At 58.0% G+C, this 18,348-nt stretch overlaps 1 protein-coding gene across 3 annotated transcripts in view; it reads left to right on the top strand.

Annotated features, from left to right (window-relative positions):
- Nucleotides 1–18,348, top strand: part of CCM2 (CCM2 scaffold protein) — a 24,373-nt gene that overhangs the window by 2,999 nt on the left and 3,026 nt on the right. For 2 of the 3 annotated variants that reach the window (XM_040455001.1, XM_040455002.1), the window contains exons 2-6: nucleotides 1,405–1,578; nucleotides 11,957–12,040; nucleotides 12,456–12,639; nucleotides 16,195–16,331; nucleotides 17,527–17,662. In XM_040455001.1, coding sequence (XP_040310935.1) covers nucleotides 1,405–1,578; nucleotides 11,957–12,040; nucleotides 12,456–12,639; nucleotides 16,195–16,331; nucleotides 17,527–17,662 — 715 coding nt within the window. The remainder of the gene's footprint in view (nucleotides 1–1,404; nucleotides 1,579–11,956; nucleotides 12,041–12,455; nucleotides 12,640–16,194; nucleotides 16,332–17,526; nucleotides 17,663–18,348) is intronic. The other variant, XM_040455003.1, reaches the window with a different exon arrangement.

The following is an 18,348-nucleotide window of genomic DNA, read 5'->3' on the forward strand; positions in this document are numbered from 1 at the left end:
GGTACTCCAGGGCAGGGGAGAGGAGCTCCAGGGTAGGAGGAGGTGCTCCAGGGCATGGAGGGGATGCTCCAAGGGAGGAGGAGGTGCTCCAGGGGAGGGGGAAGTGGTCCAGGGCAGGGGGGAGGTGCTCCAGGGCAGGGAGGGGGTACTTCAGGGGAGGGGGAGGTGCTCCCGGGGAGGAGGAGGTGCTCCAGGGCAGGGAGGGAGTGCTCCAGGGCAAGGGGGAGGTGCTCCAGGGAGGGGGTGAGGCTGCATAGCAGAATGTGCTGGTGGGTGGAGGTGTGCTGAGAGGCACCGACGCCTTGCCTGCCTTTGCTGGGGGGTGGTCCTTGCCCCTCTTCACCTTTGCCCGTGAGGCTGACAGGCTGGGGAGGAGCCTCACAGCTTCAGAGGTCATGGTGGTGGGATTTGTGTGGGATTTGTCCTACGGCCCTATCCCGTGCACAGGGGACACAGAAGCAAGAGCTTGTGAGGAATGTTCTGTGGCGTCGGCCTCCAGGTGTTTCCGTGAGTGTGGGTCTAGGCTGGGCCTTGGGTCCCGGCTGCATTTGGGCACCAGGCTGCATAGGCTGGCGAGTTGCCCTCTCGGACTGATGGGACATTGCTTCCCAGTGAGGCTGTGCGTGAGTTTTCTCTGGTTTGCGTTCCTTCGGGCTGGCTGGACACAGTGACTGTATGAGCATCTGTGCCCAGGCGTTGAGGGGCTTTCCTGCAGAGTCACATGGAGGGAACCCCAGGCCTGTTCCTGGGGCTGCCAGGTCAGGCTGACTTGTTGGCCGCACCCCCCTTGCTCACGCTCTGTGGGTTGACTTTGGTCATAGGGTTGGGCTCCAGGGGAGACCCCGATCGGCGTGTGGGTCGCCCCGTGCTGGTCAGTACCCGGGGTCAGCGAGGCCCTGGACGAGGGAAGGGAACGCAGAGTGCACGTGTCGAGAAGAGGAGGGCGGGCATGGGGCTGTTGTGCTGCAGCCTTTGTGAGGCCATGACACCTGCTCGGGGTCCTGGGGTGAGGTGACCTGCTGGTGTCAGGGGGTTGGGTGGCACTACATTCCTGTCTTCTGGGGGGCCCCCTTCCCGTTCTCTTCTTAGCCATGAGGTCACTTGCCTGGACAATGGGCCCTTGTCCTTCTGGGTGTCTGTGAGCGGGTAAGGGACGGGCCTGCGTGCACCTGCGTGTCTGTGATGGATGAGGGATGGCCCCTCTGTGCACCTGCGTGTCTGTGAGCGGGTGAGGGATGGGCCCCCACCCCGGTGTGCACTGGCCCTCGGCCTGTGCATTCCAGGCCCACGAGGGTGGCCCCTATGCGTGGGGACCATGCTTGGTGGCTTCAGCTTGTTAGCCGTGGGGGCAACGCAAAACCTTCAGGAATAACGAACTCCAATCCTTGCCGTTTCTGCCCGCAGCCCGGGATTGTGTCGCCGTTTAAACGAGTATTCCTAAAAGGTGAAAAAAGTAGAGATAAGAAAGCCCATGAGAAGGTGACAGAGAGGCGCCCTCTGCACACTGTGGCTCTGTCCCTGCCTGAGCGCGTGGAGCCTGACAGACTGCTGAGCGACTACATCGAGAAGGAGGTGAAGGTAAGTCTGGCCACAGGACGTGCTGCCCAGCGCTCACACCACGCTGCTCTGCCCGCTGTCCCGCCTCGGTGGCCTGTGGGGACTGTGCCCACGCTCCAGCCTCCTGCCCTTCCGGCCCCATTTCCGGCTCTTTCCACCAGAGCAGCCGCCTCCTTTCTCTTGAGGGTGGGCGGGCATGCGTGTTCTGTGTGTCATGGTCACTGCCTGAACCTTGTCAAATCCCGTGCTTGCCGGGTGGACACAAGCCACAGGGGGGCCGTGGCCTCAAGGTCAGGGAGGTGTGGAGGGGGCTCCTCCAGGACCATGGCCCCCGTGCTCAGAGAGGGAGCACGGTGTGCGGAGGGAGCACGGTGTGCGGAGGATGCATGGCGGTCCAGCCTGACCCCCAGGTCAGAAAGGCCTTGGGCCAACGTGTGTCCCTAGAGGGGGTTCCACTCTGGCCGGGCTGTCAGGTGACCAGGGAGGTGGGCAGTGTCCCCAGCAGACACATGGGACTGGGGAGGCTCAGATGTGGGGACACCTGGCACGGAGGAGGGTTTGGGCGACCCAGAGTGAAGACGGGGAGTCAAGCCGGCCTATGCACAGAGTGGAAGGTGCGTCCCCGCGGCCTGCTGTCTGCGTGCTGACCCGGTTACCGCCCCGCTGCCCATGCACGGCTTCTGTCAGGGGCTCTGAGGTTCGTATACATTCGAGGAAAGGTGACCTCAAGATGGAGCCCGAGACAGGCACAAGCAAACGTGGATGTGACATCAGCCGTGCAGGACACAGTGGGAAAGCGGAATGTTCTGGAAGAGGTAAGAGGAGATACTGCGAACTGTGAGGCAACAGGATCCACTTTTAAATAAAGGGCTGAAGACCAGAGCCTTTGGGACAAAAGGATGTCAGTGTGTGTCTTGTGGACAAAAATCAGGAGAGGCACCAGGAAAGAATAATGGGAAGATGAAGAGATAGGAAGTTTGTCAACAGGAGATGGAATGGGAGCCAGAGGAGATGAGAGGTCGGTCCAGGAGGCCCATCAGGTGTGGTGGAGGAGAGGTGGCCTCCGGACCATGAGGTGGGACCCGTGCCAGCCACCAGTGTGACCTCGTGGGACACGGGCCCCCGTTGGGAGGGGACACAGTGTGAGGGTGGAGATGTGGGCCCAGAGCCTAGGCTCCAGCCCAGGCAGGAGCCCAGACCCCTGTGAGAGTGTGTGGACTGGTTGCGGCAGCACCGGGACAAGGGACAGGCTGGTTTTGTGTGGTTGCAGGAAGAACTGGGAAGAATCAGAGCCATGTGAGGAAGGCAGAGCAGGTGCTGGGGAAGGTGGCCTGCATTAAACCACAGAGTAAGGTTGGGGATTTCTGCCGCATGTCCTTGTCCCTCTTACCATGACGACTGAAGTCCTGGGCGTCATCCGTGCAGTGACAGTAAGAAAGCTCTGCAAGGTTGGCAGAGGGCAGAGCCCCAGGGGCCTGTGGGCCCGACAGGAGGCCCCTGGTATCTCTCTCTCCACCTGAATCCCAGGCTTGGAGCCGAAGAGGCTGGCAACCCAGAGACACCCACGGGTGCGGACACACCCCAACAGAAGCCGCTCCCTCTGGCCTGAAGACCAGGAAGGCGATGGTCTAGCAGAACAGACAATATCTAAGAACAAACATGGTGGGAAAGCCTGAGGCCCCAGCTCTGCCCCGCCACCGAACAAGGGTGAATGGGGGCCCGCGCCCTCCCTGGGAACAGGGACTTTCGCCCCCGATGAACCCGGGGGACACTAGGGTGTCTGGGGGCCCTGGGGGAGCCGGAGCGTCCTTCATTGCCCAGTGGGAAAGAGGAGCGCCCTGGACGGCCGCTGTGGGACCAGAGCACACTCCCAGTGTGGGTGTCGTTAGAGTTCTGGAGGGGGCGCCGAGAAGCTGTTTGGGGCAAAAGACAAACCTAGAGATTTGAGAAGCCTAGCACAGCACGAGTGGTTCACACCCACACGTCATCAGGGAACTTCTGATGAGCAGGGATGGGGAGGACCATGTTGTCCACAGGGAGAACGGAGGACAGCAGCCACGGGGCCCAGGGTCAAGGTGGAAAATATGGCGGCCAGCAGGTGGACCGCCTCCTTGAGCCTCGCCACATGTAGCAGGAGGACAGGGTGGTTTGAATCGCGCTGTAGCTAGTGACCATGCTCAGCGGCCCATCCAGAACCTTCCATCCAGAAGCCTCCAGGCCCCCGTGCTCTCCCTGGAGTGCTCTCTCCGGCGTTTGGAGAATCGACACCAGTTCCACACGGTGTCTCCCGGGAAGAATAAAGGGGACAACTTCCTTTGTGAAGGGACAAGGGGCTGGCTCAGTTTTCCGAGGGAGCCACAGCCCGAGCCTGCACCTGTATGTACGAAATGTCACTTGGAACGGGCAGGGCCGGCTGACACGAACCTGTCCCTGGGCCACATGCCAGGGCTGACTTAGCTCCCTCACGGGACGGCGCCTTTTGGGACCACAGAGTCTGCTGCCGTGATGAGGACTGCTGTGTGCTGGCATGTTCCCGGATACTCGAGCCAAGCTAGAGCCTCCGTTTTCCGTCAGCTCCATGCGGGCATCGTGAGGCCATAGGGTGAGCTAAGGGGAGCCCCGCGCGTCTATGGGGTCCTGGGGCTCTGCGGTAAGACCGTGATCGTGCCTGGGCATGGGATGTGTTTGCCCAAAGAGCAGCTGCCAGCTGGTGCTGAGCTGGGCTCAGCTCTCACAGAGAGTCTGTCCGGTTCACTTGTGCGGGCCACGGCCATAGCCACGTTACCAGGCACCAGTGGTTTTGCAGGAGCTGGGCACAAGGCGGGGCCCGGTATCCTGGAGCCATGTAGGGCCTGGAGGGCAGCACTTCTCTGCTTTTGCGAGTGGCAGCGACCTGTTCTTGCTTTGGTACTGTGGCCAGGGACAGATGTGGGATGAATTCCAGGGGCTTCCGCGCGGCCGTTTGTGTGCCAGCAGCTCCTGCTTGCCCGTGGTACAGGGGACGTGGGTCTGGACCCTGAGGTCGCGCCCTGTGCTCACCTGGGCCCGGCCCCTGCGCGTTGTCCCAGACCTGCCTTTCCAAACCTGTGAAGGGTTTCCCGTTCCCCAGGGGGCCCCGGGGTGCCCCGGGGTGCGGCGAGTCTGCCTGTACTGTGGGTGCCTTCTCCTGGGACTGCGTCTCCTCTGGCCCCGCTTCTGGTCTGGAAGCGGCTCACGTCCTCTGTGTGGTCCGTGTCTGTGTGCTGTGCATGCGCGCTAGGTGGTGCCCCGGCTTTATATCCCCGGCTGCTCGGTGCCGTCTGACTGCTCCCTGAGTCCCATCGTCCCCTCGCTCCGGGGTGTCTCATGCAGTCACCTGCACCTTCACGGAGCCCCTTGTGGTGCCGCTGCCTCCATTCCAGCGCACCTTCCAAAGCTGGGTGTCCATCTGGCCCCCCCAAGGGCCGGGGATAGCAGCAGCCTGGGGGTCCCTCTTACACGGGGGGCCCTGGCCACCACAGCCACAGTGCAATGTCGCCTTTATTGAGTGCGGCCCTCACTCTTGCTGAGCTGCTGACAGCCGGACCAGTGGCGTTTGTGCCGTGGGGAGAGGCCCATAGCCCGTCAGCGTTCAGTCTCCAGACGTGTTCTGTTGCGATCTGACTGAGGCCAGACCCCGGAGAGGGTGAAGGGTCGTGAAACGTGCCCATCCCATTTGAGGCCTGAGTGTCGTTGCCCAGCAAGGGGTGTGTACATGCCTGTGTGTGCATGTGTGTGTGGGGCGGGGCGGGGGTTGTCTGTCTTCCGACAAGTGGGGATGGGCCACTTCTGCAGGCCTGGGGCATCGAGAAGACATTTAGGTCCCCACGTGCACCTCCCTGTGTCCCCCTCCCCGTGTGAAAGCCCTGCCCTCCTGCCAGGCCGGCCCCGCCTGCCATGGGGTATTGCCGATCGAGTCCCGCATGGGGTGGACGTTGTCAAGAGGCCAGCCTGGGGTCAGCTGCAAATGGACTTGTATTGTGTCCCGTCGGCAGAGAGTTTTGGAAGCACCTTCCGTGTCTGGAACGTGAGCTTGCCAGCACACACCGCTGTGGTCCCCGTGAGGGTGGTGGGAAGGCAGTGGGGTCAGTGGTGCCTGACACGGCCTGGCTCTATCATCTTGCCCCTCGCTGGTGCCAGGCCACCGGGCACATGACTGCCAGTCAGACGTCCCCTCGGTCTGTCACGCTTGATCATCTTGGCCCTGCTGTGGTGGCACCCTGGGCGTGCTGTGGGTATGGGCCAGCTGCCGGGCCTGCAGCGGTGGCCAGGGAACTTGCAGGACCTTGGGAAGGGTGTGGTGAGAACTGGCCAGGCCACCCTGTTTCACCAAGACCCACTCGACCGCGAAGAAGATCTTGAATGAGGACTCACCTAGGAAGGAAGTAGACTTCTCTTTGGAGATCCGCTGGCCTGAGTCTGAAGCTTGGTGGTGCTAAGAGGAAGGGAGGATATGGGCAGCGTTGTCCTTGCCCCCCCCCCCCCCCCCCCCCCCCGCGGCTGCAGGGAGGCAGGGCAGTCCCCGCGATATCCCGCACTCGCGGAACTGGGACACGTTCACTTCAGCCAAGCACTGAAGCTAGGAGTGCTAGTTAACACCCAGTATCATGTTGATGGTGATTCGAGACATTTCTAGCAAATGAAGTGAGTAAAATTAACACTGTCATTTCTTATCCTGGTAAAACATACACGACAAAATTTGTCACATTAACCACATTTGAGTGTGTGTTTTGGTGGCACAAAGGACACTCACGTTTATGTGCAGCCCCTGCCACCGTCTGTGTCCGGAACATTCTCATCTCCCCAAACTGAAGCTCCGTCCCCATGGAACCCCAGCGTCCCGGCCCCCGGCACCCCCCATTCTGCTGTGGGACCTCCGATACGTGGAACCACGCAGTGTGTGTCCCTCCGTGTCTGGCTCGGTCCACCCGGCGCCACGTCCCCCAGTTGTGGCTGTGTTGTTGGAGGTGTCAGAGTCTCTCCTCATGGCTGGGTGCGTGCCGGCATGTATACGCACATTTTACTTATTACCCCTCATCCAGCAGAGCGGTGGGTGGTGTCCGTCTCGTCTGACCGTTGTGAATAGTGCCGCTGTGAACTTGGGGACAAATGTCTGCTCAAGTCTCTGCTGTGGCTCCGTTGTGTTAAAATGCACATAACGAAGTCTCCCACCTCAGCCGTCTGTGAGCACACAGTTCAGAGGATTGAGTACGTCCACGCTGCTCCGCAGCTGCCACCACCGTCTGGCTCCGTCACTCTGTCCTCTCGTAAACCTGAAGCTGTCCCGCACGGCACCTCCCTGCTCCCCTGCCCCAGCCCCAGGGAGCCCCCGTTGTGTCTTCTGTCTCTGTGGTTCTGACCGCTCCGAGTGCCTCATCTAAGTGGCATCACACAGCGTTTGTCTTTTTGTGACTGGCTTATGACACCTGGTGTAGTGTCCTCACAGTCCACCCTGCACCTTATGGCAGGATTTCCTTCCTTGTTTTGTTTTCTTTTGTTGTTGTTTATTTATTTTTGAGAGAGAGAGAGAGAGAGAGAGAGAGCATGATCAGGGGAGGGGCAGAGAGAGAGGGGGGCAGAGAATCCCAAGCAGGCCCTGCGCTGTCAGCACAAAGTCTGACACGGGGCTCGAACTCACGAAACCCTGAGGTGATGACCTGAGCCAAAAACGAGTCGGATGCTAACTGACCGAGCCCCCAGGTGCCCCGGGGTGCACCTTCCTTCTTAGGCTAACTCACTTTCCGTTGCGTGGTTAGACCCCGTGTTGCTTCCAGCCTGAAGCTCTGCGGTTCGTGCTGCTGTGGACGTGGGTGTGTGTATCTCTTTGAGATCCTGCTCTCCAGTCAAGACTGGGTGTAGACCCAGGAGTGGAATACTGTGATTCGATTTTTCATTTCTTGAGGAGCCAACACACAGTTTTCCCCAGCAGCCACACCATTTCCCACCAACAGTGCACAGGACTCCAGTCCTGCACGTCCTTGCCAGCACAGCATTGTTTTGTTTTGTTTTTAAATTTTTTTAAATGTTTGTTTATTTTTGAGAGACAGAGCATGAGCGGGGGAGGGGCAGAGAGAGGAGGCAGAATCCAAAGCAGGCTCCAGGCTTGGAGCTGTCAGCACAGAGCCCGACGTGGGGCTCGAACTCACGAACCGTGAGATCATGACCTGAGCCGAAGTCGGACCCTTAACTGGCTGAGCCGCCCGGTCTCCCCTAAAACATTTTAGAACGAGTGTGTGTCTCCCTGCAGAGCTGCCCGGCACCCGCGGACAGCTGTTGAAAGTAGCTTTTCTGAAGTTTATTCCGCTCGACTTGCACCTGCTGCTGTGTGCGGTGTGCATTTCCACCAGTTTCCTCCTCGAGGGGAGGTGAGCAGGTGATTGCCTGGCATAGCCCTGGGCAGACCAGCCTGAGCCTCCATGTTTATCTTGCTCGTGCTCAGTGACTCCGTGTTTACCTTGCTCGCGCTCGGTGATCTTCAGAGTAACCTACCTGCTCGGTTCTCCAGTCGGAGAGGGCTCTGCATATAAACACAGTTTGATTTTTTCTTTCCCAGTCTGTACCTCCAATTTCCTTTTCTTGTTTCGTTGCCTTAGCTAGGACTTCCAATACAGCGTTGAAAAGCAGTGGTGAGAGGGGACATCCGTGTCTTTTTCCTGATGTAAGTGATGTTCAAGCACGTCACCATTAGTTACGATGATAGCTGTAGGGTTTTTGTTGATGCTCTGTATCAGGTTGAGGAAGTTTCTTTCTGTTCCTCCTTTGATGAGTGTTTTTGTCACGAATGGGTGTTGGATATTGCCAAAGGTTTTTTCTGTGTCTGTTAATATGATCATATGATTTTCTGTTTTAGTCTGTTGATGTGTGATGGATTACATTAATTTATTTCTGAATTTGGAATCAGCCTTGCCTACCTTGGATAAATGCCACTTAGTCATTGTGCGTAATTATCTTTATGCTTTGTTGGATTCAATTTGCTAATATTTTATTGAGGATTCTTGCATTTATGTTTATGAGAAATACTGATGTGTAGTTTTTCTTTTCTTGTAGGATCTTTGATTTTTTTTTTTAATTTTTTTTTCCAACGTTTTTTATTTATTTTTGGGACAGAGAGAGACAGAGCATGAACGGGGGAGGGGCAGAGAGAGAGGGAGACACAGAATCAGAAACAGGCTCCAGGCTCCGAGCCATCAGCTCAGAGCCTGACGCGGGGCTCGAACTCACGGACCGTGAGATCGTGACCTGGCTGAAGTCGGACGCTTAACCGACTGTGCCACCCAGGCGCCCCTTAGGATCTTTGATTTTGATACTAGGGTAATGCCACCTCATAGAATGGGTTAGGAAATGTTTTCTCTGGTTTTATTTTCCAGAAGAGATTATAGAGTGTTGGTATCATTTCTTCCTTCAGCGTGTGCTAGGATTCACTTGTGAACGTGTCTGGGGCTGGTGCTTTCTGTTTTGGAAGGTTTTAAATTGAATCAATTACTGTAATAGATCTATTATGCCTATTCAGATTATCCATTTCTCTTTATGTGAATTTTGATAGTTGGGTCTTGCAAAGAATTTCATTGTGATTTGAGAACATACTGTGTGCGGTTTGTAGTCTTTTAAATTTAAGGTGTATTTGATGGCCCAGAATGTGCTGCCCCTTGGTGAATGTTCACGTGAGCTTAAGAAAAATGTGTGCTCTACAGCTGTCCATTGAAGTCGTCTGTAGATACCAGTTATATCCTGTTGATTGAGGGTGTTGAGTTCACCTGTGTCCTCACTGATTTTCTGCCTGCTGAGTCTTTTCATTTTTTGATAAAGAGGGGGTTGAAGCCTCTGGTTACAGTTGTAGATTCATTTATTTCTCCTTGCAGTTCTATTAGTTTTTGCCCTGTGTATTTTGATGCTCTGTTGTTGGGTACGTATATGTTAAGGATTGCCACATCTTCTTAGAGAACTGTTTTCATTATGTAAGGCCCCACTTAAAAAAATTTTTTTTTTTTTTTAGAGAGACTGTGTGCGCACAAACCAGGGAGAGGAGTGGTGGGGGGTAGGGGGTGGGCAGGGAGAGGATCTTAAGGCATGGAGCTTGATCCCATGACCTTGGGATCATGACCTGAGCCAAAATCAAGTGTTGGATGCCCAACCAACTGAGCCACCCAAGGCCCCTCTGTGTTTTACTTTTTTTTTTTTTTTTTTTGAGAGAGCACAAGCTGGGGTGGGGCAGAGAGAGAGGGAGAGAGAAGGAGTGAAGCAGACTCTGTGCTGTCAGCACAGAACCTGATGTGGGGCTTAAACCCATGTACCGTGAGATCATGACTCAAGCTGAAGTTGGTCACTTAACTGACTGAGCTACCCAGAAGCCCCCCCAAGGCCCCTCTTAAATTTTTTTTTTTAATGTTTATTTTTGAGACAGAGATAGAGCAGGGGAGGGGCAGAGAGAGAGGGAGACACAGAATCAGAAGCAGGCTCCAGGCTCCGAGCTGTCAGCACAGAGCCCGACGCGGGGCCTGAACTCACAGACCAGACCGTGAGATCATGACCCTGAGCTGAAGTCGGACACCCAACTGACTGAGCCACCCAGGCACCCCCTAAGGCCCCTCTTTAAAGGGGGTTTCTTGTAGTCAACTTAGAGTTGGATCTTGAATTAAAATTTTATTTTTAGCAAGCTCTGTGTCCAGTTGGGGCTTGAACTCACGACCCCAAGATCAAGAGTTACATGCTCTACCAACGGAGCCAGCCAGGCATTCCTGGGTCTTGAATTTTGTATTGAGTCTGACAGTCTTTGTCTTTTAATCGGTATATGCAAACTGCCACATTTAAAGTGATGATTCAGACACTTGGATTCGTGTCTATCATATTTGTAGCTGTGTATATTCACTGCCCTTGTTCTTTGCTTCTTTTCTCTGTTTTGGTTTTTGGCCTTCGATTCTTTTTCTGCCTTCTCTGATTTTATTTGAACTCTCTGAATACATTCTTTTAACGTCTCTTGCCAGGTAACCATTACATCCCTCCAATTTTGTTTGTTGGAGACAGGTTTTTTTTTTTTCCCCTTTGCTTCAAGGGACAGGCTCAGTGGATACAGAGTTGCAGGTTGATGGTATTCTTTCCACACCTGAGTGTTTCATTCCTCTCCTGTGGGCCTGGTGTCTGGAGAAGTCTGATGTCCTTCCTCGGCCTGTTCCTCAGTAGGGATGTACTGTTCTCCCATGGCTTACTTTAAGTTCTTCTCTTTGTCCTTGATTTTTTTATGGGGTGAATATGAAATGCCGAGGTGTAGGGTTTTTCCTTTTTCTCGCTCCTTTCTTCTCCTTCTGCGTCCTCCTTGGTGTTCCCTGAGCTTTCCGAGTCCGTGGTTTGGTGTGGGGGTCGTTCCGGCGTCAGATATTTCTTCTTCTTTCTCTTCTTCTCCTGGTGGTCCCGCGACATTTATGGTGCACCTCTTGTCATTTTCGTACCGTTTTTTGATATCCTGTCCCATCTTCTTCATGCTTCGGCCTCTTTTTCTGCGTTCTGGCTGACATGCCTCCACGCTCACCGATTCTTCCCGTGGCCGTGTCCAGCCTGCTGACGCATCTGTCAAAGGCGCTCTTTGGTCCTCATCTCTGTTGTGGTGTTTTTGATCGTCCGTGTTTCCCATTGATGTATATTTGGAATTTCTGTGTCTCTGCTTCACATCACCCATGATGAGCGATGTCCACTTTTTCTGTCGGAGCCCTTAGCGTACCAGGCACGCTGCTTTGAGCTCTGGGTCTGGCGGTTCCTGAGAACAGCCCTGGCGCGTCTGCATCTGGCTCTGATGCTTGCCCTGTCCGTTCAAACAGTGTTTCTGCCTCTCAGCGTGCCCTGTGACTTTTTGTTGGAAGCTGGACAGGATGTATCAGGTAGAAGGAACGGAGGTAGACACGCCATGCGTGTGAGGTTGCGTGTTGATCTGGCTGGAGGTCGACGTGTGGGGGCGGGGTGCACTCTCATCCCGTGGCTGGTCTGCCTGCACCCTCCCACAAGCCTGTGCCCCTGTGCTGCCACGGCCACACATGCCTCTCACTTTGCTTCCTCTCCCGGAGAGAAGGCTGGGGGCCGGAGTCGGGGGTTCCCGTCCCTGGTGGTTCCGGTGCTAGGAAGCGAGTTCTCCTTGTGGGAAGGCCCTTGTCATGGAGAACAGAACGCTCTGCTCAGAGTTCTGAGGCGGGGAGTGTGGGAGCGTCTCCTCCACCAACAGGGTTTCCCCAGGAGCTCAGAGTGTGCTTCCTCGTGGGGGCCTCCGCTCCGAGCCGGGCCAGCAGGCCTGGTGGCGGAAGGCGGAGGCCGGGCTGTGCCCTCTGCATACCCATGCCGGCTGATCTTCCCTTCCTTTCCCTTCCTCACAGCGGCTTCTCTCCTCGCTTTCTCTCAGTACTTAGGTCAGTTAACGTCCATACCAGGATACCTGAATCCCTCCAGTAGGACCGAAATCCTGCATTTCATAGACAATGCAAAGGTAACCCCATCCCCCTGACCCTGACCTCTGACCCTCCCTCTGCTCCAGCTCCTAGCTCTGGCCTCTGACCCTCATACTGTGACACCAGCTCTTGGTCCTCTGACACTGGGCCTCCGTGGCCGTGAGCGATGGTCCTGTCCCGTCATGTTATGGGTGCGCTTGGCTCTTGGCCATAAAGACTGTTTCTATCCGAACATGAACTTTATTCTTCCTTGTGGCCTGGGGCTGTTTCTGGAAATCACGTTTCCAAGATAGGTAAAGCACACGCTGTAGTCTGAACCCAGGCAGCTCCAGAAGCCACAGAGCTCCTGGAGCAAGCGTGGCTATGCCGTAGGGAGAGTCCCAGCCTCTACACGCTGTGGGGCTCCCGGGGCCACGGCCGGGCCTGCACTTCTGATGCTGTGGTACCTTCCAGAGAGCCCACCAGCTCCCCGGACACCTGACCCAGGAGCACGACGCTGTGATCAGCCTGTCTGCCTACAATGTCAAGCTGGCCTGGCGGGACGGGGAAGACACCATCCTCAGGGTCCCCATCCATGACATCGCCGCCGTGTCCTACGTGAGGGACGACGCCTCGCACCTGGTGGTCCTGAAGACAGGTATGGACCTGGGAGGTGGGGCCAAGGGGTCCTTGTCGGGCGCAGCCCGCGGCCTGGTCCTTGGTAGTGAGTCTGGGAATCCGATGGAGCCCTGGAGATGGTGCCTCCAGCATCAGGTCGCTGCTCCGGCCCGCCCTGCTAGTTCTGAGGTCAGCCTTGGCCGGAGGTCAGTGACCCAAGAGGCCAGGAGAAAGAGGTGCTGAGCCGGCCCCTCTCCCTGGGGGTCCGTGGGCCTGCCCCTGTGCCTGGTGCTGCCCCTTCTGGGACGCTGGAGTGTCCTCTAGGTGTGCGGGCGTGGTACAGCCACGAAGTGCGCCTCAGCTCAGCCCTCCAAATATTTGGGCTCTGCCTTTGGCCATGGCTTCTCAAAGCTGGGTGCAGAGGTGAGATTGCACCGTCACGGAGCTCCTGGTCCTTGAGACGTTCTGCGCGTGTCCTTGTAGGAGTCAAGAGGGCCCTAAGGCCCGCCCCCAGGGGGTGGGCCCCCCGCCCCCTGCACCTAGCCCACCCCTCTTCTGGGGATGGGCGCCCAGTGTCGCCTGCTGGGCTCTCCCCATGGGGGGGCCTCCCCAGAGGCTGCAGCCTCTGCCTGGTACCCAGTCCCTGAGACATGAGGAAAAAGTCATGGTCTTGCTTGAGCTGTGCCCCTCGGGGAAATCTGAGGTTGGTGCCGCGGTACCGATGTCCTGGGCTCCTTTGGGTGCTCTGGGGGCCGGTGGGGTCCTGAAGCCATTCATTTCAAGGGGGTCTGGGGGCAGGGCCTGCGGGGGGCCAGGTGGTTCACCCAGAGCACACTTTAGGCAGTGCGGGCGGAACGTTGTTTTTCTGCCCGAGGTTGGCGGTTGGTGGGGCATCTGAGAGATTTTCTTAAGAGACCGGATCCTGGTGAGGGTTCTCACACATGCCCCTGAGCGTAGGCGGCTCTCGAGGACAGTCGGGAGGTTACCGCCATGAATCCAGGAGGCCTATTGTGGGGCCACCACACGGTACCTGCAGCGGCTTGTGGGGGGCTGCCCTGGGAGTGACAGACAGGCCCTCTGCTTGTGCGGCTGTGGCTTAGCACTCCTGCACACACTGCACATCACACACGTTCCCACCACACATTCACACCACACACTCCTACACACGTTCATACCACACACATTCACACCACATTCACACCATGCACATCCACACCACAGACATTCCCGCAGATACCACACACGTTCACACCACACATACCATGTTCACGTCACACACGTTCACACCAGACATGTTCACACCACACACTCATACACTACATATACTCGCACACACCAGACACGTTCATACGACACACACACACCAAACATATCACAGACACCTTACAGGTTCACACCACATACCCCACACATCAGGCACATTCATACTCACACCCCTGATCTGACACACTGTGCATCGAGGTCCCCTCTGTTATCTGCTTATTCTTGCCTTAGCTGAGCGTCTGATGTTTAATGATGGGCATTATTTCAGGTTGAATGATGCAAAACTTACCATACGTAACCATTTTAATTTATAAAAATGGCGGTTTGGTGTGGCTCAAACCAGTAGAACGTGTGGGCCCCGGATCATCTCATGCACTCTCCACATAAGCTGTGAGGAAGGTCCCGTTCTCCTGCTTCACAGATGAACCACCAGAGCACAGAGGTTGAGGGACTGGTGGAGGGCCGGGGGGGAGATGGGGGGGCTGGCTGGCCTAGGAAACGGCGCTGGAAGTGCTCCCGCCACTGCTGCCTGGTACCGCTGTGGCCGCCCGTTTCCCTGCCTGGAGACAGACAGTCCCGCGGGAGGCCCGAGGTCTGCGGCATCCTGAGGGACAACAAGCGGTGGGAAGACCGGCCTCTGAGCAGCACCTGCCAGTGTTGAGCCTGCTGGGTGGGCAGCCGGGCCCCCCCTGGTTTCTTGTGTTGCGGGACATTCATCTGCGTTCATCATTAGAGCCAATTGCTAGGAAATGGGGAATGGATTTTTCTAAAGGGAGAGAGCGAACTCCATAGGAGACACTTGGCAAAGTGAGACGAAAACTTGAGAGCTTTCGAGTTGAAGGAAGAGAATGAGTCCGTGTGTCCTAGGCATCTTCGTCATTTTAGCGGCTGGCCCTGCAGCGAAGGCCCAAGACTGTGAGCCTGCACGTCTGCGAGGCTCCTGTGTGCGCAAGGCGTGCTGTGTATGAGGCAGCTGACATTTGTTAAGTGCCTACCACGTGTAGCGCCCCTGGATGCCTCTTTGGGTCCAGGGTTCGCAGGTGCTGGGAGGGGTGCGTGGGGGTCACGTCTGGCTGCGGGGGCTTCCGCGCGTGGCAGGCCCGGCTCGGAGGGTGGGGGCCAGACGTCCAGGCTCACCGGGCTGGAGCGGACTGCACAGTCTTGTGGAGGGGTTTCCATGGATGTGTGAGTGCGGGTGGGGATCAGAGGCAGCAGCTGCGGGACGGCTGGTGGGGATGCTGCTGGCGGCCGGATGTGGGCTTGTCAGAGACCGCACACGCGCACTGGACCTGACTGTGGGGCCGCACACCCTGTGTCCCTGGGAACGGCCATGGAGCTACTTAGACTGTCCTTGTAGTCACAGCAGTGACAGCAAGCAAGGGAAATAGGTGTCCTTTGTGTCCCAGATGTGGTGCTGGCGTGTCACCAGTTCAATCATCGTTAAGACGTCACGTGTTCTTCTCCGTACTTCCCGAGACCCTGTGTGTTGTTCACACTCCGTGTGCACCACAGGGTGGACTTGTCACATTGGACATGTGCAGTGCCTGGTGCCGACGTGGGGCTGTGCAGCCCTGGGGTCTCACTGCGGCGTTTGTGGGTCTTGGCCCCGCATGGGGTGCTGCCCGCCCTACTGGGCCCCGGTCTCTGTGGGCACACGTGTCCCGACTGTGGCTCCTGCCTGGTTCCCGTGTCAGGCCACGTGTGAGTCTTGGGTGTCCTCTGTGGTGAGTTGAGCTTGCCCCCAGACACCCCAGCATCAGGGAGGCTCCACCTCCCATTCCTGCTCCCGGGCCACCCAACGGGGGCCTCCCCACTGCGTCTGCCCCAGGGCACCTTTGGGGAGGTGCTGTGTGGGGTGTTAGAAATGTGGGTGGGAGCGTGTGCGGGCCGGGCCCCCTCCTGGCCTCTGCTCCTCTCATGCCCTTGGGCCTGGCCCTTCCGGCCCCCGTGCCTCAGTTTCCCTGTCTCCTGTCGGAATTGTGTTCATGCCCATGGTTCAGTGATGCTGTGAATGGAACCCCGGGAATACCTTCTTCTGTGTGGATCCAAAGCAGCCGAATATCGGCAATTTCGTGTCTCAGCCTAAGGTGCTTGCGTCATCGGTTGCGGGGATGCCAGGAGGTCCTGCAGGGTGCTGATTCTCAGTGAGCAGCGGCCAAGCAACGGCCCAGGGTGAAGGCGTGTCTCACCTGTTCCCTGCTTTGTTTAGAGGGGGTGAGGGAGGGGCATACCCGAGGCAGGCCTATCCCTCACCTGAGCCAGGTAGGGGCTGCCCAGAGCCTGCTCTTGAGCTTCCACACCTGCCCTAACCTGCTGCAACGTTGCTTCCCAGCCCAGGACCCTGGCATCTCCCCCAGCCAGAGTCTGTGTGCAGAAAGTTCCAGAGGCCTCACCGCAGTCTCCCTGTCAGAGAGTGGAGTGGGGCCTGTGGAGGCGTGCTGCCTGGTCATCCTGGCGACCGAGAGCAAGGTGGGTAGAGGATGGGCCCTGGCACTCAGACCGGTCCCCACCAGGTCCCTGAGCCTCCTAGAGCTGGCCCAGGCCCCGCCCACAACCCAGGCCCCGCCCCAACCCCCAACCCAGACTCTGACCCCTCCCACACCCCAACCAGGCTCCTCCCAGATGCCCCCCACCCAGGCCCTGTCCACACCCTGACCCAGGCTTCTACACTCCTCCGACCCCGGGGGATCCTCACACACCCTGAGCAGGCTCTGCCCACACCCTGACCTAGACTCTTACCACGCTGCAACCTAGGGTCCACCCACACCCTGATCCAGATGCCGCTCATACCCCTGTCTAGACCCTGCCCACACCCTGACCCAGGCTCCTCCCACGTGCCGGCCCAGGCCCCTCCCACAACCTGCCCAGGTCCTACCTACATCCATGACCCAGGCCCCTCCCACATCCCAATCCAGGCTTCTCCCACATGCCGGCCCACGCCCTTCCCACAACCTGCCCTGGTCCCTCCCACAACCTGCCTACATCCATGACCCAGGCCCCTCCCACATCCCAATCCAGGCTCCTCCCACATGCCAGCACACTGCCCTGGTTAGGCTCCTGCCAGCTACACTGAGTCTGGTGCCTTCAGGCTGTGCTGCTTTTTTATTTCAGGGGCCTCACCCCTTTTTCTCTAAGACCGATGGGGGCAGTGGTCTCCCGTACCCCAAGCTGTGCCCTGAGAGGGGCGAGTGCGGGCTTGGGGCCCCCCAGGGCTGGCAGCCTAGGAGAGCTCTTTAGTAGTCATCAGTTTAGTTTATGTCTGTAAGACTAGTGGGGACCGCGGTGCCGCGGGAGCCTCTGATCAGTGCCCTTCCTCAGCTCTGCCCACCTTCCAGCCAGGCAGCTCTCAGGGGACTGTGTCCCTGGCCTGTCCCCACTGCAGGTCCCTCTAGACACCACCCCGTGACCGGGGGCAGAACTGCCCCCGGCGGGACCCACGCGCCTGTGAAGCTGTGTGCTCTCCCCGAGCTCCGGGCAGCAGAGGGGACCTGGGCAGCCCCGGGCAGCAGACGGGGGCTGGCGGCTGACGCACCTGGCCCCTCGGGTCCAGAGAGCCTTCTGGATGTGGGCTGGTCCCCTTGGGGACCCACTGAGAGGTGGGGGGCCCAGGGCCCGAGAAGCAGGTGCCCGGCAAGCCTCCCAGGAGGGTCCAGCTTTGTTGCAGGTCGCTGCTGAGGAGCTGTGCTCCCTGCTCGGGCAGGTCTTCCAGATTGTGTACACAGAGTCCACCATCGACTTTCTGGACCGAGCCATATTTGACGGGGCCTCGACACCCACCCACCACCTGTCTCTCCACAGCGGTACGTGGGCCTAGGCGAACAGCCATGCCGTCGGGCGTTGATCCGTGGCCTGACAAGGCAGCCAGGTCCCCCGCCTTGGCTAGCCTGGTGGCGTCCTGCATGACTGGGGGCCATGGAACGCTCTCTCAGCCAGTTGCTTCACTGACCTCTGAACAGAGGGCCAGGAGGGGCTCGGAGCACAGGGGGCTGGAGGGTGGGTATAGGGCAGGACCCCCAGGCCTTGCTGCTCTCGGGGTGAGGGCTTCTTCCAGGACCAAGGCTGCCTGGGTGATGGGCACTTGGAAGCCGCCACGTCCTCTGGTATCTGTGGAGCATTTTCAGGTGCGCTAGAGCACGGGACGGGCTTCACCTGCACACGGCTGGCTCACTATATCTGTGTTTTGCACACCAAGGGTGTCCATTGGTTCCCACTCCCAGGGATGCCCCTTGCTTGTCCCACCCGCCCCTCTCAGAGCTCACCAGCTGCACACAATGGTGTCCGTGTTCCTCATGATCTGCATCACACGGACCTGAGGTCATCTGTCCAGTGTTTCCCGAGGAGCTGCTGTGCACCAGGCTCTGCCGGTGTGAGGGTCTCAGGCCCCCGGGGGCCGCCTCTGTCCTCGGCGAGTAGCTGTCCCCGCATGGAGCTCCCTGGGTCCAGGCTGAGGGTCAGACCCACCTCTGATTGTGGCTTCTGCACCCCC

Source organism: Herpailurus yagouaroundi, unplaced genomic scaffold (genome assembly GCF_014898765.1).
Source record: "Herpailurus yagouaroundi ecotype Mexico unplaced genomic scaffold, PumYag 214, whole genome shotgun sequence".
Lineage (NCBI taxonomy): Eukaryota > Metazoa > Chordata > Mammalia > Carnivora > Felidae > Herpailurus > Herpailurus yagouaroundi.